The following is a 12,291-nucleotide window of genomic DNA, read 5'->3' on the forward strand; positions in this document are numbered from 1 at the left end:
ATGGTGTTTATAACCATGGTTAGAATGAGGTCAATGAGGTATGAGGTCAAACGGCAGTGGCATGTTCATTTATTAATACAGGAGAGTTTAAAAGTTTAAAATCATAACGTAACAAAAAAAGTAATAAAATAAAATAAAACATTTCTTTAATAATATATATATATAATAATTCTAGGTTATTTTGATTTTATTTTGGTTAACTTAAAAGGCATGTAAATGTGTATTAGTTTTGTTATATATAATATAATATAATATATATACAGTGAGGAAAATAAGTATTTGAACACCCTGCTATTTTGCAAGTTCTCCCACTTGGAAATCATGGAGGGGTCTGAAATTGTCATCGTAGGTGCATGTCCACTGTGAAAGACATAATCTAAAAAAAAAAATCCAGAAATCACAATGTATGATTTTTTAACTATTTATTTGTATGATACAGCTGCAAATAAGTATTTGAACACCTGTCTATCAGCTAGAATTCTGACCCTCAAAGACCTGTTAGTCTGCCTTTAAAATGTCCACCTCCACGCCATTTATTATCCTAAATTAGATACACCTGTTTGAGGTCGTTAGCTGCATAAAGACACCTGTCCACCCCATACAATCAGTAAGAATCCAACTACTAACATGGCCAAGACCAAAGAGCTGTCCAAAGACACTAGAGACAAAATTGTACACCTCCACAAGGCTGGAAAGGGCTACGGGAAATTGCCAAGCAGCTTGGTGAAAAAAAGGTCCACTGTTGGAGCAATCATTAGAAAATGGAAGAAGCTAAACATGACTGTCAATCTCCCTCGGACTGGGGCTCCATGCAAGATCTCACCTCGTGGGGTCTCAATGATCCTAAGAAAGGTGAGAAATCAGCCCAGAACTACACAGGAGGAGCTGGTCAATGACCTGAAAAGAGCTGGGACCACCGTTTCCAAGGTTACTGTTGGTAATACACTAAGACGTCATGGTTTGAAATCATGCATGGCACGGAAGGTTCCCCTGCTTAAACCAGCACATGTCAAGGCCCGTCTTAAGTTTGCCAATGACCATTTGGATGATCCAGAGGAGTCATGGGAGAAAGTCATGTGGTCAGATGAGACCAAAATAGAACTTTTTGGTCATAATTCCACTAACCGTGTTTGAAGGAAGAAGAATGATGAGTACCACCCCAAGAACACCATCCCTACTGTGAAGCATGGGGGTGGTAGCATCATGCTTTGGGGTTGTTTTTCTGCACATGGGACAGGGCTGACTGCACTGTATTAAGGAGAGGATGACCGGGGCCATGTATTGCGAGATTTTGGGGAACAACCTCCTTCCCTCAGTTAGAGCATTGAAGATGGGTCGAGGCTGGGTCTTCCAACATGACAATGACCCGAAGCACACAGCCAGGATAACCAAGGAGTGGCTCTGTAAGAAGCATATCAAGGTTCTGGCGTGGCCTAGCCAGTCTCCAGACCTAAACCCAATAGAGAATCTTTGGAGGGAGCTCAAACTCCGTGTTTGTCAGCGACAGCCCAGAAACCTGACTGATCTAGAGAAGATCTGTGTGGAGGAGTGGGCCAAAATCCCTCCTGCAGTGTGTGCAAACCTGGTGAAAAACTACAGGAAACGTTTGACCTCTGTAATTGCAAACAAAGGCTACTGTACCAAATATTAACATTGATTTTCTCAGGTGTTCAAATACTTATTTGCAGCTGTATCATACAAATAAATAGTTAAAAAATCATACGTTGTGATTTCTGGATTTTTTTTTTTAAGATTATGTCCCTCACAGTGGACATGCACCTACGATGACAATTTCAGACCCCTCCATGTTTTCCAAGTGGGAGAACTTGCAAAAGAGCAGGGTGTTCAAATACTTATTTTCCTCACTGTATATATATATATATATATATATATTTTTTTGCATTTATACTTTATGATAGTAACCTTGCAATGGACACAGATGTGGTAAAACCATGAACAAATTTGACAGGCTGAATCACTTACCGTTAGCACAGCCTTTAAGGCGAACGCCTCTGACTGGTGCCCTCTGAAGGTCAGCCTTCACTCTGGCCTTGAGACCGCCCGTATCCTTCTGCATGGAGTTGAGAGCATCGCTTATGGAGTTCACAATCTTCACCATGTTAATCTGGCTTTCGGACAGAAGCTGTAACATACACACAAACACACAAAAACGTCATGGTTACGGTTGTAACCTCCATTCCCTGATGGCGGGAACGAGACATTGTGTCGAATGTAGTGACACAAATGGTCTTTATTGAGGGCCTTGTGTACATCTGGATTTGAAAAAAGGCCAATGAGAAATTGGCAGACAGGCAGACAGAGGAGCCAACAGTAAGGTTCAGCCGTTTACAGTAGTAGGTCTAGCGTCGTGGCAAGGGGAACACAACGTCTCGTTCCCTCCATCAGGGAGTGGAGGTTACAACAGTAACCATAACGTAACCCTTCTGTCACTCACTCGACGTTGTGTCGAATGTAGTGACACAAGGTGTCCTATTTAAAAATGCCATGCACTAGACCGTGTTACATGAACTGCTGACACAGGTGCAAGCAAGCTACTGCGTGCTAGAAGCAGCTGTATCGGCCACACGTAACCTGCCCCAATGGTCCAACAAATTTTCATATACAGTTCTTGGGTTCCCAGCACCACTGAGGGGGAACAAGCAACATGACAATCATGGGACCAGGCCAGCCAGCCGTGGCCTTTTCTCTCTCTATGTTTCTCGCCATAGATCAAAAAGTGGCTGGGGCTAACTTAACGCTTTAAAATGCATCAGGGAAGGCATTCTTTTCCGTTCCTAGTCTTTCAGGGGGAAAATACTTTGTGGAGACCACATCCTGCCCAGGCTGGGGGGAGGTAACATGTGGCCAATACATGACGAGGGTTGTTAAGCCACACATGGGAGTGGCATGGTGGTAGGTCCTACCTAGTAAGGGAGGAGCTATACAAACACAGCTGCTGGGGAAGAGAGACGCGAGTCTGCCGACAGGGGGACCGTACCGTGGAAAATTCATCACAGGGAGTTGCCTGAAGAGGGAATTAGGCCTGTGGAGCCCTACCCCAGTACAGAGTACTTTAAACTAGTAGTGGGTCTGGTCAAAAATTCTTCCACTGAATTTGCAGGCCAGAGGGCTAGCGAGGAGTCATTCAGGGAGCCAAGTTAGTGGTATCTCCTGGGATTAGAGCAAACGTGTTTGCCTCAGTGGAGGGGAAAGGCGCTGAATGGAAGCGGTACACCAGGTTAGTTGTTCCGCGTTACCAAGTTATACCGGCTCGGAACTGACAAAACACAGGACAAGACTGACTCAACTCTGAGATTATAGAATCTCGCAAAGGTATTGGGTGTTGCCCAGCCCGCTGCTCTGCAGATGTCTGCTAGGGAGGTGCCGTTGGCCAGTGCCCAAGAGGATGCCACACTTCATGTTGAGTGTGCTCGAACCTGCAAGGGGGCGGGCATGTCTTGGGTCTGGTAGGCCAGGGAGATGGCGTCAACAACCCAGTGGGCTAACCTCTGTTTGGAAATGGCGTTCCCTTTCCGCCATCCACCAAAGCAGACAAAGAGCTGCTCAGAACATCTAAAGCTCTGTGTGTGCTTCAAATAGATATTCAAAGCACGTACCGGACACAGCAACGAAAAGGCTGGGTCTGCCTCAGCCCAGGGCAGCGCTTGCAGGTTCACGACCTGGTCCCTGAAGGGGGTCGTAGGAACCTTGGGCATGCAGCCCGGTCATGGTCTTAGGATGACGTGGGTATCTGCCGGACTGAACTCCAGGCCAGTGTTGCTGACAGAGAATGCTTGAAGGTCCCCAACCCTCTCGATGGAAGCAAGTGCTATCAGGAGGGTCATATTCAAGAAGAGGGCCTTGAGCTCTACTGAGTCAAGCGGCTCGAAGGGGGTTCTCTGAAGGCCCGAGAGAGAGATCCCAGAAGGGGAACAGGCTTGGACGGGGAGGATTCAGTCTCCGGGCACCTCTAAGGAACCTGATAACCAAGGACTTACCGTCCACTGCGTCATGGTGGGCAGAAATAGTGGCTACATATGCCTTCATAGTGGAGGGGGACAGCCTCTCTTGCAGGAATGAAAGCACTGACCGAACTGCGCATCTCTGCGGTTCTTCAGACCGGGAAGAACACCAATTTGCAAACAAGCGCCATATTAGGGCGTAAAGCTGCCTGGTAAAGGGAGAACCAGAGCGGGCAGTGGGAGTTGTCTTGGGAGGCAAAGAGATTTACATTTACATTTATGCATTTACGCTTTTATCCAAAGCGACTTACAGGGACAATCTCCCCAGAGCAACCTGGAGTTAAGTGCCTTGCTCAAGGACACAACGGTGGTGGCCGTGGGGTTAGAACCTGCGACCATCTGATTAACAGCCCTGTGCTTTAGCCACTACGCCACCACCACTTTAGCCACTACGCCACCACCACTCCTATAGATACTATGATAGATCTATCTGTGACATGCCGAACCAGTCCAAAATCAGCTGGACGGCCTGGGGGTGGAGCCTCCACTCTCTGCTGAGTGACACCTGTCATGACAGCAGGTCTGGCATCAACCCGAGTGGCACAACCACGGCTGAGGATGCCATATGCCCCAGGAGCCTCTGGAACTGTTTTAGAGGAACCGCTGTGCCAGGCTCGAAGAGAGCGAGGCACTTTAGCACCAACTGTGTGCGCTCATTCGTGAGGCGTGCTGACATTGAGACCGAGTCTAACTCCATACCGAGAAAAGAGATGCTCTGACCTGGGCGAGCTTGCTCTTTTCCCAGTTGACCTGAAGCCCTAGATGGCTGAGGTGCCTTGGTGAAGACGCGAGGGCCAGGCCAAAGTGGAGGACCTTGTACTGATACGCCTGGCTGTTGAACGCGAACAATAGGAAGGGTCGATGTGGAGGCAAAATGGAATCTGTTTCTGCGTGAGCATTTTGAATGGGAGTTTGTGTAAAGCCCGGTTGAGAACTCGCAAATCCATGAGTGGACACAACCCACATTTTTGGGGTACGATGAAGTAAGGGCTGTAGAAACCCTTCTTCATCTCAGCTGGAGGGACAGGCTCTATCACATCTTTGAGTAGCAGAGTTGTGATCTCCGTACCTCGGGTGCTGGCATTTTTGCTGTGCATCGAAGTGGAGCGAATATCGCTGAAACGATGCAAGAGCCTGGCGGGATAGTCGGATAGTCCTGGCCAACCAGCGCAACGGGTTGGGTGGCGAAAGCCATGCATCCAAGCACCGTGTGAGTGGCACTAGGGTGATGATTATTTTTGACATACTGGGTGGGGCTTTGCAGTGGAGGGGAGCAGGTAATAATGTGTCGGGAGGCAAAAGTGCGTCCCGAGGCTTGGGTGCTGACAAGAGGCTCAAAAAACATACCTCCACGCACCCGGCAGGGGGCGGGTTAGAGACTGAGGAGGAGGTCCTGTGAAGACGTCCTCGGAACTCATCAGCGCCGGGCTGCCGGGGGTGGACAGTTGCGGCACCGGAGGCAAAGTAACTGCGTCCGGGGAACCAGGACTGTGGTTTTTTGGTGCCGAGGTGCCGCGAGAATGGCGCACACTGGCTGGGTGACCCAGGAAGTGAGGAAATCGCTCTTTTATTAACAATGTGGGTACCATAATAAGGAAAATAAGGATTTACCTCCCGGCCCTCCACCGAGGGACGGAGTGGTCTTGGTACCAGCTCCGGAGCAAACATCTGACTGCCTTCCATTTCAGGAGTGCTTAGGAGCCTTCCGGGTCCTAGAGGGGGTCCTGTAGACTGGGGTTGTACGCCGCCTGCGAGGCGCTCAACGCTGGAGCTGACAGCTGGGCCTGGGTTGAGGCAGAGCTGCCTGTTGTCTGGCTGACGAAGCCACAGGGTGACGCCCTTGGCGGGCAGATGGGGTGTGGGCTGCGCTGGGGCGGCGCCATGGCATGATGTGAGAGATGCCTCCGTTGTGAGAGATGCCTCTGTCTGCCTCTTTACCACTGAAAACTGCTGGGCGAAGTCATCAACGGTGTCGCCGAAGAGACCAATCTGAGAGATGGGAGCATTGAGGAAGCGGACTTTGTCAACTTTGTGCATCTCAACCAGGTTTAGCCACAGGTGACATTCCTGGACCACGAGGGTAGCCATTGCCTGCCCGAGTGCCCACGCTGTGACCTTCATGACTCTGAGAGCGAGGTCGGTGGCAGAGCGCAGTTCCTTCAGCACGTCAGGGTCAGGACTACCCAAGTGACAACCCAAGTGCAGATCTATAAGTGCCTTGCCGGACCTGCAGGAGAGCCATGGCATGCAGGGCGGAGACGGCCTGACCAGTGGCGCTGTAGGCTTTCGAGGTCAGCGATGACATCATCCTACAGGCCTTGGAGGGGAGTACTGGAGTTCTCGGTGCACAGGTGGATCGCAACCACTCTATCCACCTGGGAGACCTCCGTGTACCCATGGGCCACCCCACCGTCAAGGGTAGTGAGAGCGGATGAGCGAGGAGGTCGGTTCCGGGTAGTAAAAGTTGCCCTCCACGACCTCGTCAGCTCGTCATGCACCTCCGAGAAGAAAGGGGGGGTGTGTCTGAGAGCAGTGCCCTGACCCGAGGTACCAATCGTCAACCAAGAAGGCTGTGGGGAGGACGGAGGGTTCCAGTCCAACATCATAGCAGCCCAGGAAAGCATGTCGGCCATCTGCGCATCAGCCTGAAGGTGGCAGCCCAGTCGAGTCTTCTGTATCAGATGCCTGAATGCTCTCCCATGCAGCCGCGACGTCATCATTCAACTCAGGGAAGGTTCCCCTCATTGCTAGCCCGCATTCTCAATCGAGCCCGAATGGAAGCAAGTGAGCTTGCTGGGAGTGGGTGGTTCGTGGGGACGTACCCGGCGAAACCGAGCCCACTCCCATCCCCAAATCGCCTCCATCACCAGCCGGGTCATCCTCAAACCCGTGGGAAGAAGGAGTGACGCGGGGGGGCGGCTGAAGTGGCATTCACTTTAAGAAATGAAAGCCGAGACCGTAATGTTGCCATGGTCATATTCTTGCAGTGAGTACATGTACCATCCACAAATGCTGCCACAGTGTGATCGCTGCCCAGGCACACGAGGCAGCGTCTATGACCGTCAGATTTGGCGAGATATTGACCGCATCCAGGAACTACACAGTCAGAAGGGCATCTTTAAAAAGGCGCGTCCTGAAAAGAACGTTCAACGCCTGCTGTGTATTGCTCTTTTGTGAGTGAAAATATACTCTTTTAGAGGGGAAAATACTTCTCTTTTAGAGGTATACACTCTTTTAACAGAAGTGCTGTCGAAGCTCCCATGGGCGTGGACTGCACAGCATGCAGAGAGGGAGAAAGCCGCTGGTAAAGTGCCATAGATCCAACAGCAATGCTTGTAGAGGTGAGTGTAACAGTATTGAGATTCAGCTTGCTGTTGCACAACCACTCGGCTCCGGAGAAAAAATATGACTGACAGATGCATGTCCGCTTCCCTTTATACCCGTATGTCTGGGGGCGGGACATGCAAATTCTGTCTGCCAATTTCTTACTGGCCTTTTCTAAATCCAGAGGTATGTGAGGCTCTCAAGAAAAAATCCTTGTGTCACTACATTCAACACAACGTCGAGTGAGTGACAGAAGGTGAACTGTTTACACAGACAGCATTTACTAACAAGCACAGTTCAGGAAACTGGAGATAATAAATTGCAGTGGGAAAGTGCAACGTCACTTTCCAAAAATGTGAAAATAATCACACTGATAAAGTTACTGACAGCTATGTAGAGTATTTTTGCTAAATTTTAATGAAGATTTCCCAGTTTGCAAAGGCTAAGTTTAAGGTAAGTGTAATACTGTGAACTCATAGTACATTATCAGTCATTCAAATACAACACTCCTAATCATACATCTCTGAGACCCTCTGCCCTCAGAAAATAAGTCTAAATATGGAGAAACTGCCCATAAACAATCAGCCTACACCCACAAAATGCAGCGTCTTCTATATTGAGATCCAGTTCAGCACCACAGACAGCGATATAGTCCATTTTAGCTCTGGCTCTAGCTTATGCTAAGTGTGGATCAATGTTTGATGGTAGCTTTAACTTTAACACTGTAGCTCAGTTTCCTGAACATATTAAGGTTTAAACTATTGAAGTGCCCAGTCAAATGGTGATTGTCCAGTGAAAATCCCTTGTTGATTATGGGCAGGTAAAATATGCCTGCAACACAGGTTGCATAAGGCCACCTGTCATTTAAAGTCAAAATCAAAAATACTCAACATGCAATTGAGCTGTAAAGGTCTTTGTGCCAGAATGATGGTGAGATTTTCAGCTTGGGGCACTGAGCTGATCCTGCTGTTGCTTGACTATCTAGAAATACAACATAAACTTAATAGATCTGACCCATTTTAGATGGAAAACCTTTTGTGTCCCTGTAAGCATTAGTGTGTGCTTGTGATGGTTGTAGTGTGTGTGTTTCTGAGCCACATTCAACATTATAAATGAGCTCCCTGCCCTAGCCTAAAAAATTTGTCCTATACAGTAATCTTTAAAGGACACACACACACACACACACACACACACACACACACACACACAGGTTATATAGCCGCAGTGGATCTCATTCACAAATAATTGGTACAAGTGTTTATACTTATTCTTATGTAAATAAACTGTTCAATTATGGATTGATTTGGATTATTCTAAATAAGGGAGCACATGCCTGCATACCCAAACCATTTCCACATAAGAGTTTTCCACATAACCTCTACTGTACAGCCATTCATCACTCTGAAAATGTTTCTTAACATTCTATTAATATGTGTCTGAGAGCACACACAGCAACATCTTCCAGTAAAGCCAAGAGTGTCATTCTCAAAGCCAGCTGAAACACAATAATTGCCTTTTATAAAGGCCTAGACTACATTAGATTGGCTTAGTTTTTATGCAGAACCTATCATAGCTTAATATATCTTTGTTTGTATTCCTGAAATAAGTAAGATTTATTGTAGGTTCACTTACAGCTAAAGTCTTAAGTTTATATTCACTTAGATTGAAGTCATTAAAACTAAATTTTTAACCACTCCACAGATTTCATATTAGTCAGCAATAGTTTTGGCAAGTCGTTTAGGAAATCTACTTTGTGCATGACACAAGTAATTTTTCCAATAATTTTTACAGACAGGCTGTTTCACTTTTAATTGACTATATCACAATTCCAGTGGGTCAGAATTGTACATACACTAAGTTAACTGTGCCTTTATGCAGCTTGGAAAATTCCAGAAAATAATGTCAAGCCTTTAGGTAATTAGCCAATTAGCTTCTGATAGACTAATTAGAGTCAATTGTAGGTGTACCTATGGATGTATTTTAAGACATCATGGAAAAATCAGCAAAGACTTCAGAAAAAAAATTGTGAACCTCCACAAGTCTGGTTCATCCTTGGAGTAATTTCCAAACACTTGGGTTCACTTCATCATCGTCTTCAACTGCTCCTGTGTCCTGCTGCCTAAACATTACAGTCCAGGTATACCTAAGAGAACTGGCACTGTTTTGAAGGCAAAGGTTGTCACATAAAATATTGATTTAGCTTTGTTTTAAGTTTACTTGACTTTGTTTGATGGTAACTGATCATTAAAAAATATTTATTACATTATTTTTGAAGGCATTCTCAATATGCAAAATTTTTCAGAACTGCCTAAAACCTTTGCACATTACTAATATATATATATATATATATATATATATATATATATATATATATATAACTGTATATATACACATCAGTGCTGTCAGTAGATTACAATTTGAATCGCGATTAACAAAAATGTAAATCTACTGACAGCCCTAATGTATACACACACACACACACACACACACACAGAATATTAATCTAAGATTTTAAAAGTGCTGAAATGTTACTATATCTATTTATTTCCTGTCAAAATGCATTTATTTAATTGATGTAACAATAATGTTTTATTAACATTTTCAAAACTCCCCAGTGCAAAGACAGAAATTCACTCAAATAGCACCACTTCAAGTAACATTAAACATTTACCAAAGTCTAAGTGGGATGTTGACTGATTGATAGATCTACTATTCATTGCAATGCGCATAAAACCCTCACACTCCACAATATTTATCAGCATTTATCCATACTTTGTATTGGGAATGCACATGATTTGTTTCAGGGCAGCAATCACAGCGCTGAACTCCATATGAAAAGTACATCTTGCTCTTTTTTGAGTGCTGACACTGCCAATGGAAATATAATTCATCCGTACTGTCTGGTAATCACTTCAGATGCTCGGCAACAACGGGTACAAAGTTGAAATTATGTTAAATTTGAGAGGAGCCTCAACAGACCCTCCACGGGAGAACAAGCTACATAGCACACTTGTAAGAATTGACATGCTTATATGGTAAAATGCTGACTTACAAAAGGCGCGAAGAACTTAACTTTTGACACAATTTCCATCAGCTTTTGTTTTATAAGAGGTCCTATCTCCAGCATGGACTCACTGTTGTGTGTTTGTTTGTAGTGTGTCTACGAGTGTAATTCCCCCTATGGAATTATCGCTAGGGTTCCGCCCTCTAACCAGTTATCAGAACTCTCAAAGAGCTGAATAAAATGTCAGAATCTAATTTCAAACCAGTACATGCATTAATAGCGATTAAGAAAAAGTTTACCCGTTATACATTTTAAATGAATCGCATGCGTTAACGCATTAACATTGACAGCACCAGTATACATATACATATGTATACTAAAACTAGAATATTTAACTAAGAAATGTTTACATGCGTTGTGATTCAAAATGGTCATACATTTTCTTCTAAAGGTTTTACACACCCATATGTGGGTGCACCCACTGTATATTTGCAATAGTTGATGAGTACAGGTTAAGCAGTCCTGATCCTGAGGAAGCAATTCTCTCAGCATGTCAACTAATATCTGTGGTTGAATACCAATCTCTGTGTTTTATTTTATAATTCAGACTGACACACACTTAACCTTGACACACACTGTGTCTTTTGTGTCTGTCAATGCATGATTTTCTGTAAAGCTGCTTTGAGGCGATGTGTGTTGTGAAAGGAGCTATACAAATAAAAATGACTTGGCTTTAGGACAGAACGGGTCAAAAATATTGCACAGTGCTTAGACAGTGTTTATATGTGTTTAAAATATCCTGTGAAATCAGACACAAATTGAAATACTGGAGGTGGAATTTCTCTCATGGGAAGGAAAAACAGGCAGGGACATTACTAACGCACAGTATAACTCTGAATGGTGTTCTCTGGGCCCCTTGACAGTTAATAGCACACTGAACTCTAGGATCATGTTTGGTTTGACACATATCTAAAAAGTCACACTTACAAACACACATGTGCTAACAAGTGAGCCCAGAGAAGGTATACTTTAGCTTTAGGACTTTTTTATATCACTGAGGTGGTCATAATGCTGAGATGACTGACAGCGCAGAATGAGTTCCTTTAATGGCAGGGTGTAAATGTAAAAGTCACTAAAGCTAAAATGCCACTAGAGCTAAAATGGATTCACATAGAGCTCAACAATTTCATTCCTCACCGATATTTCACACTTTTATATGCAATGCCATTTACCTATACTCTTTTTATTATTTTTTCTTCCCTTTTTCTCACCAATTTCTCGTGTTGGCGTAGTGATTCGCCTCAATACGGATGGTGGAGGACAAATCTCAGTTGCCTCTGCATCTGAGACCGTCAATCCATACATTTTATTACATGGCTTGTTGAGTGCAATACAGAAACATAGCACGTGTGGAGGCTTCATGCTATTCTCCGTGGCATCCATGCACAACTCACCTCGCGCCCCACCGAGAGCGAACCATATTATAGCGGCCACGAGGAGGTTACCCCATGTGACTCTACCCTCCCTAGCATCTGGGCCAATTTGGTTGCTTAGGAGATCTGGCTGGAGTCGACTCCAGGGGTGGTAGTCAGGATCTTTACTCACTGAGCTACCCAGGCCCCCCATTTGGAGGTTGGTGGGGCGGTGTACCCCTTTTATGTGTGCATATCCTGGTGCTTCACTGAGCATTTGTGGTATTTGTGGTTTCACCACAAATGAAATTGGCTCATCTTCTTTCTAACACTTTCTCACTTTTATCCTCTCTGGCCCGCTATTCTTTAATTCTATATATTATTTATATGCAGTTTTTTTCTGATTGCATTAACACATTGTTTTCCAATGCATATCTAGTCTGATTTGAGAGTAATTGCACTAACATGCAAAATGGAAAATGGCACTTACAAATTACGCACACGCTGTAGTTGCATGGAGATAACGAAA

The 12,291-nt window shown here is 45.1% G+C and overlaps 1 protein-coding gene across 3 annotated transcripts in view; it reads right to left on the bottom strand.

Moving 5' to 3' along the window:
• Positions 1-12,291, bottom strand: part of LOC127634502 (fibrinogen C domain-containing protein 1-like) — a 164,216-nt gene that overhangs the window by 77,900 nt on the left and 74,025 nt on the right. For all 3 annotated transcript variants that reach the window (XM_052114112.1, XM_052114103.1, XM_052114094.1), the window contains one exon: positions 1,984-2,143. In XM_052114112.1, the coding sequence (XP_051970072.1) occupies positions 1,984-2,143 (160 nt within the window). The remainder of the gene's footprint in view (positions 1-1,983; positions 2,144-12,291) is intronic.

The sequence above is a fragment of the Xyrauchen texanus genome, chromosome 4 (assembly GCF_025860055.1).
Source record: "Xyrauchen texanus isolate HMW12.3.18 chromosome 4, RBS_HiC_50CHRs, whole genome shotgun sequence".
In the NCBI taxonomy this organism is placed as follows: Eukaryota; Metazoa; Chordata; class Actinopteri; order Cypriniformes; family Catostomidae; genus Xyrauchen; species Xyrauchen texanus.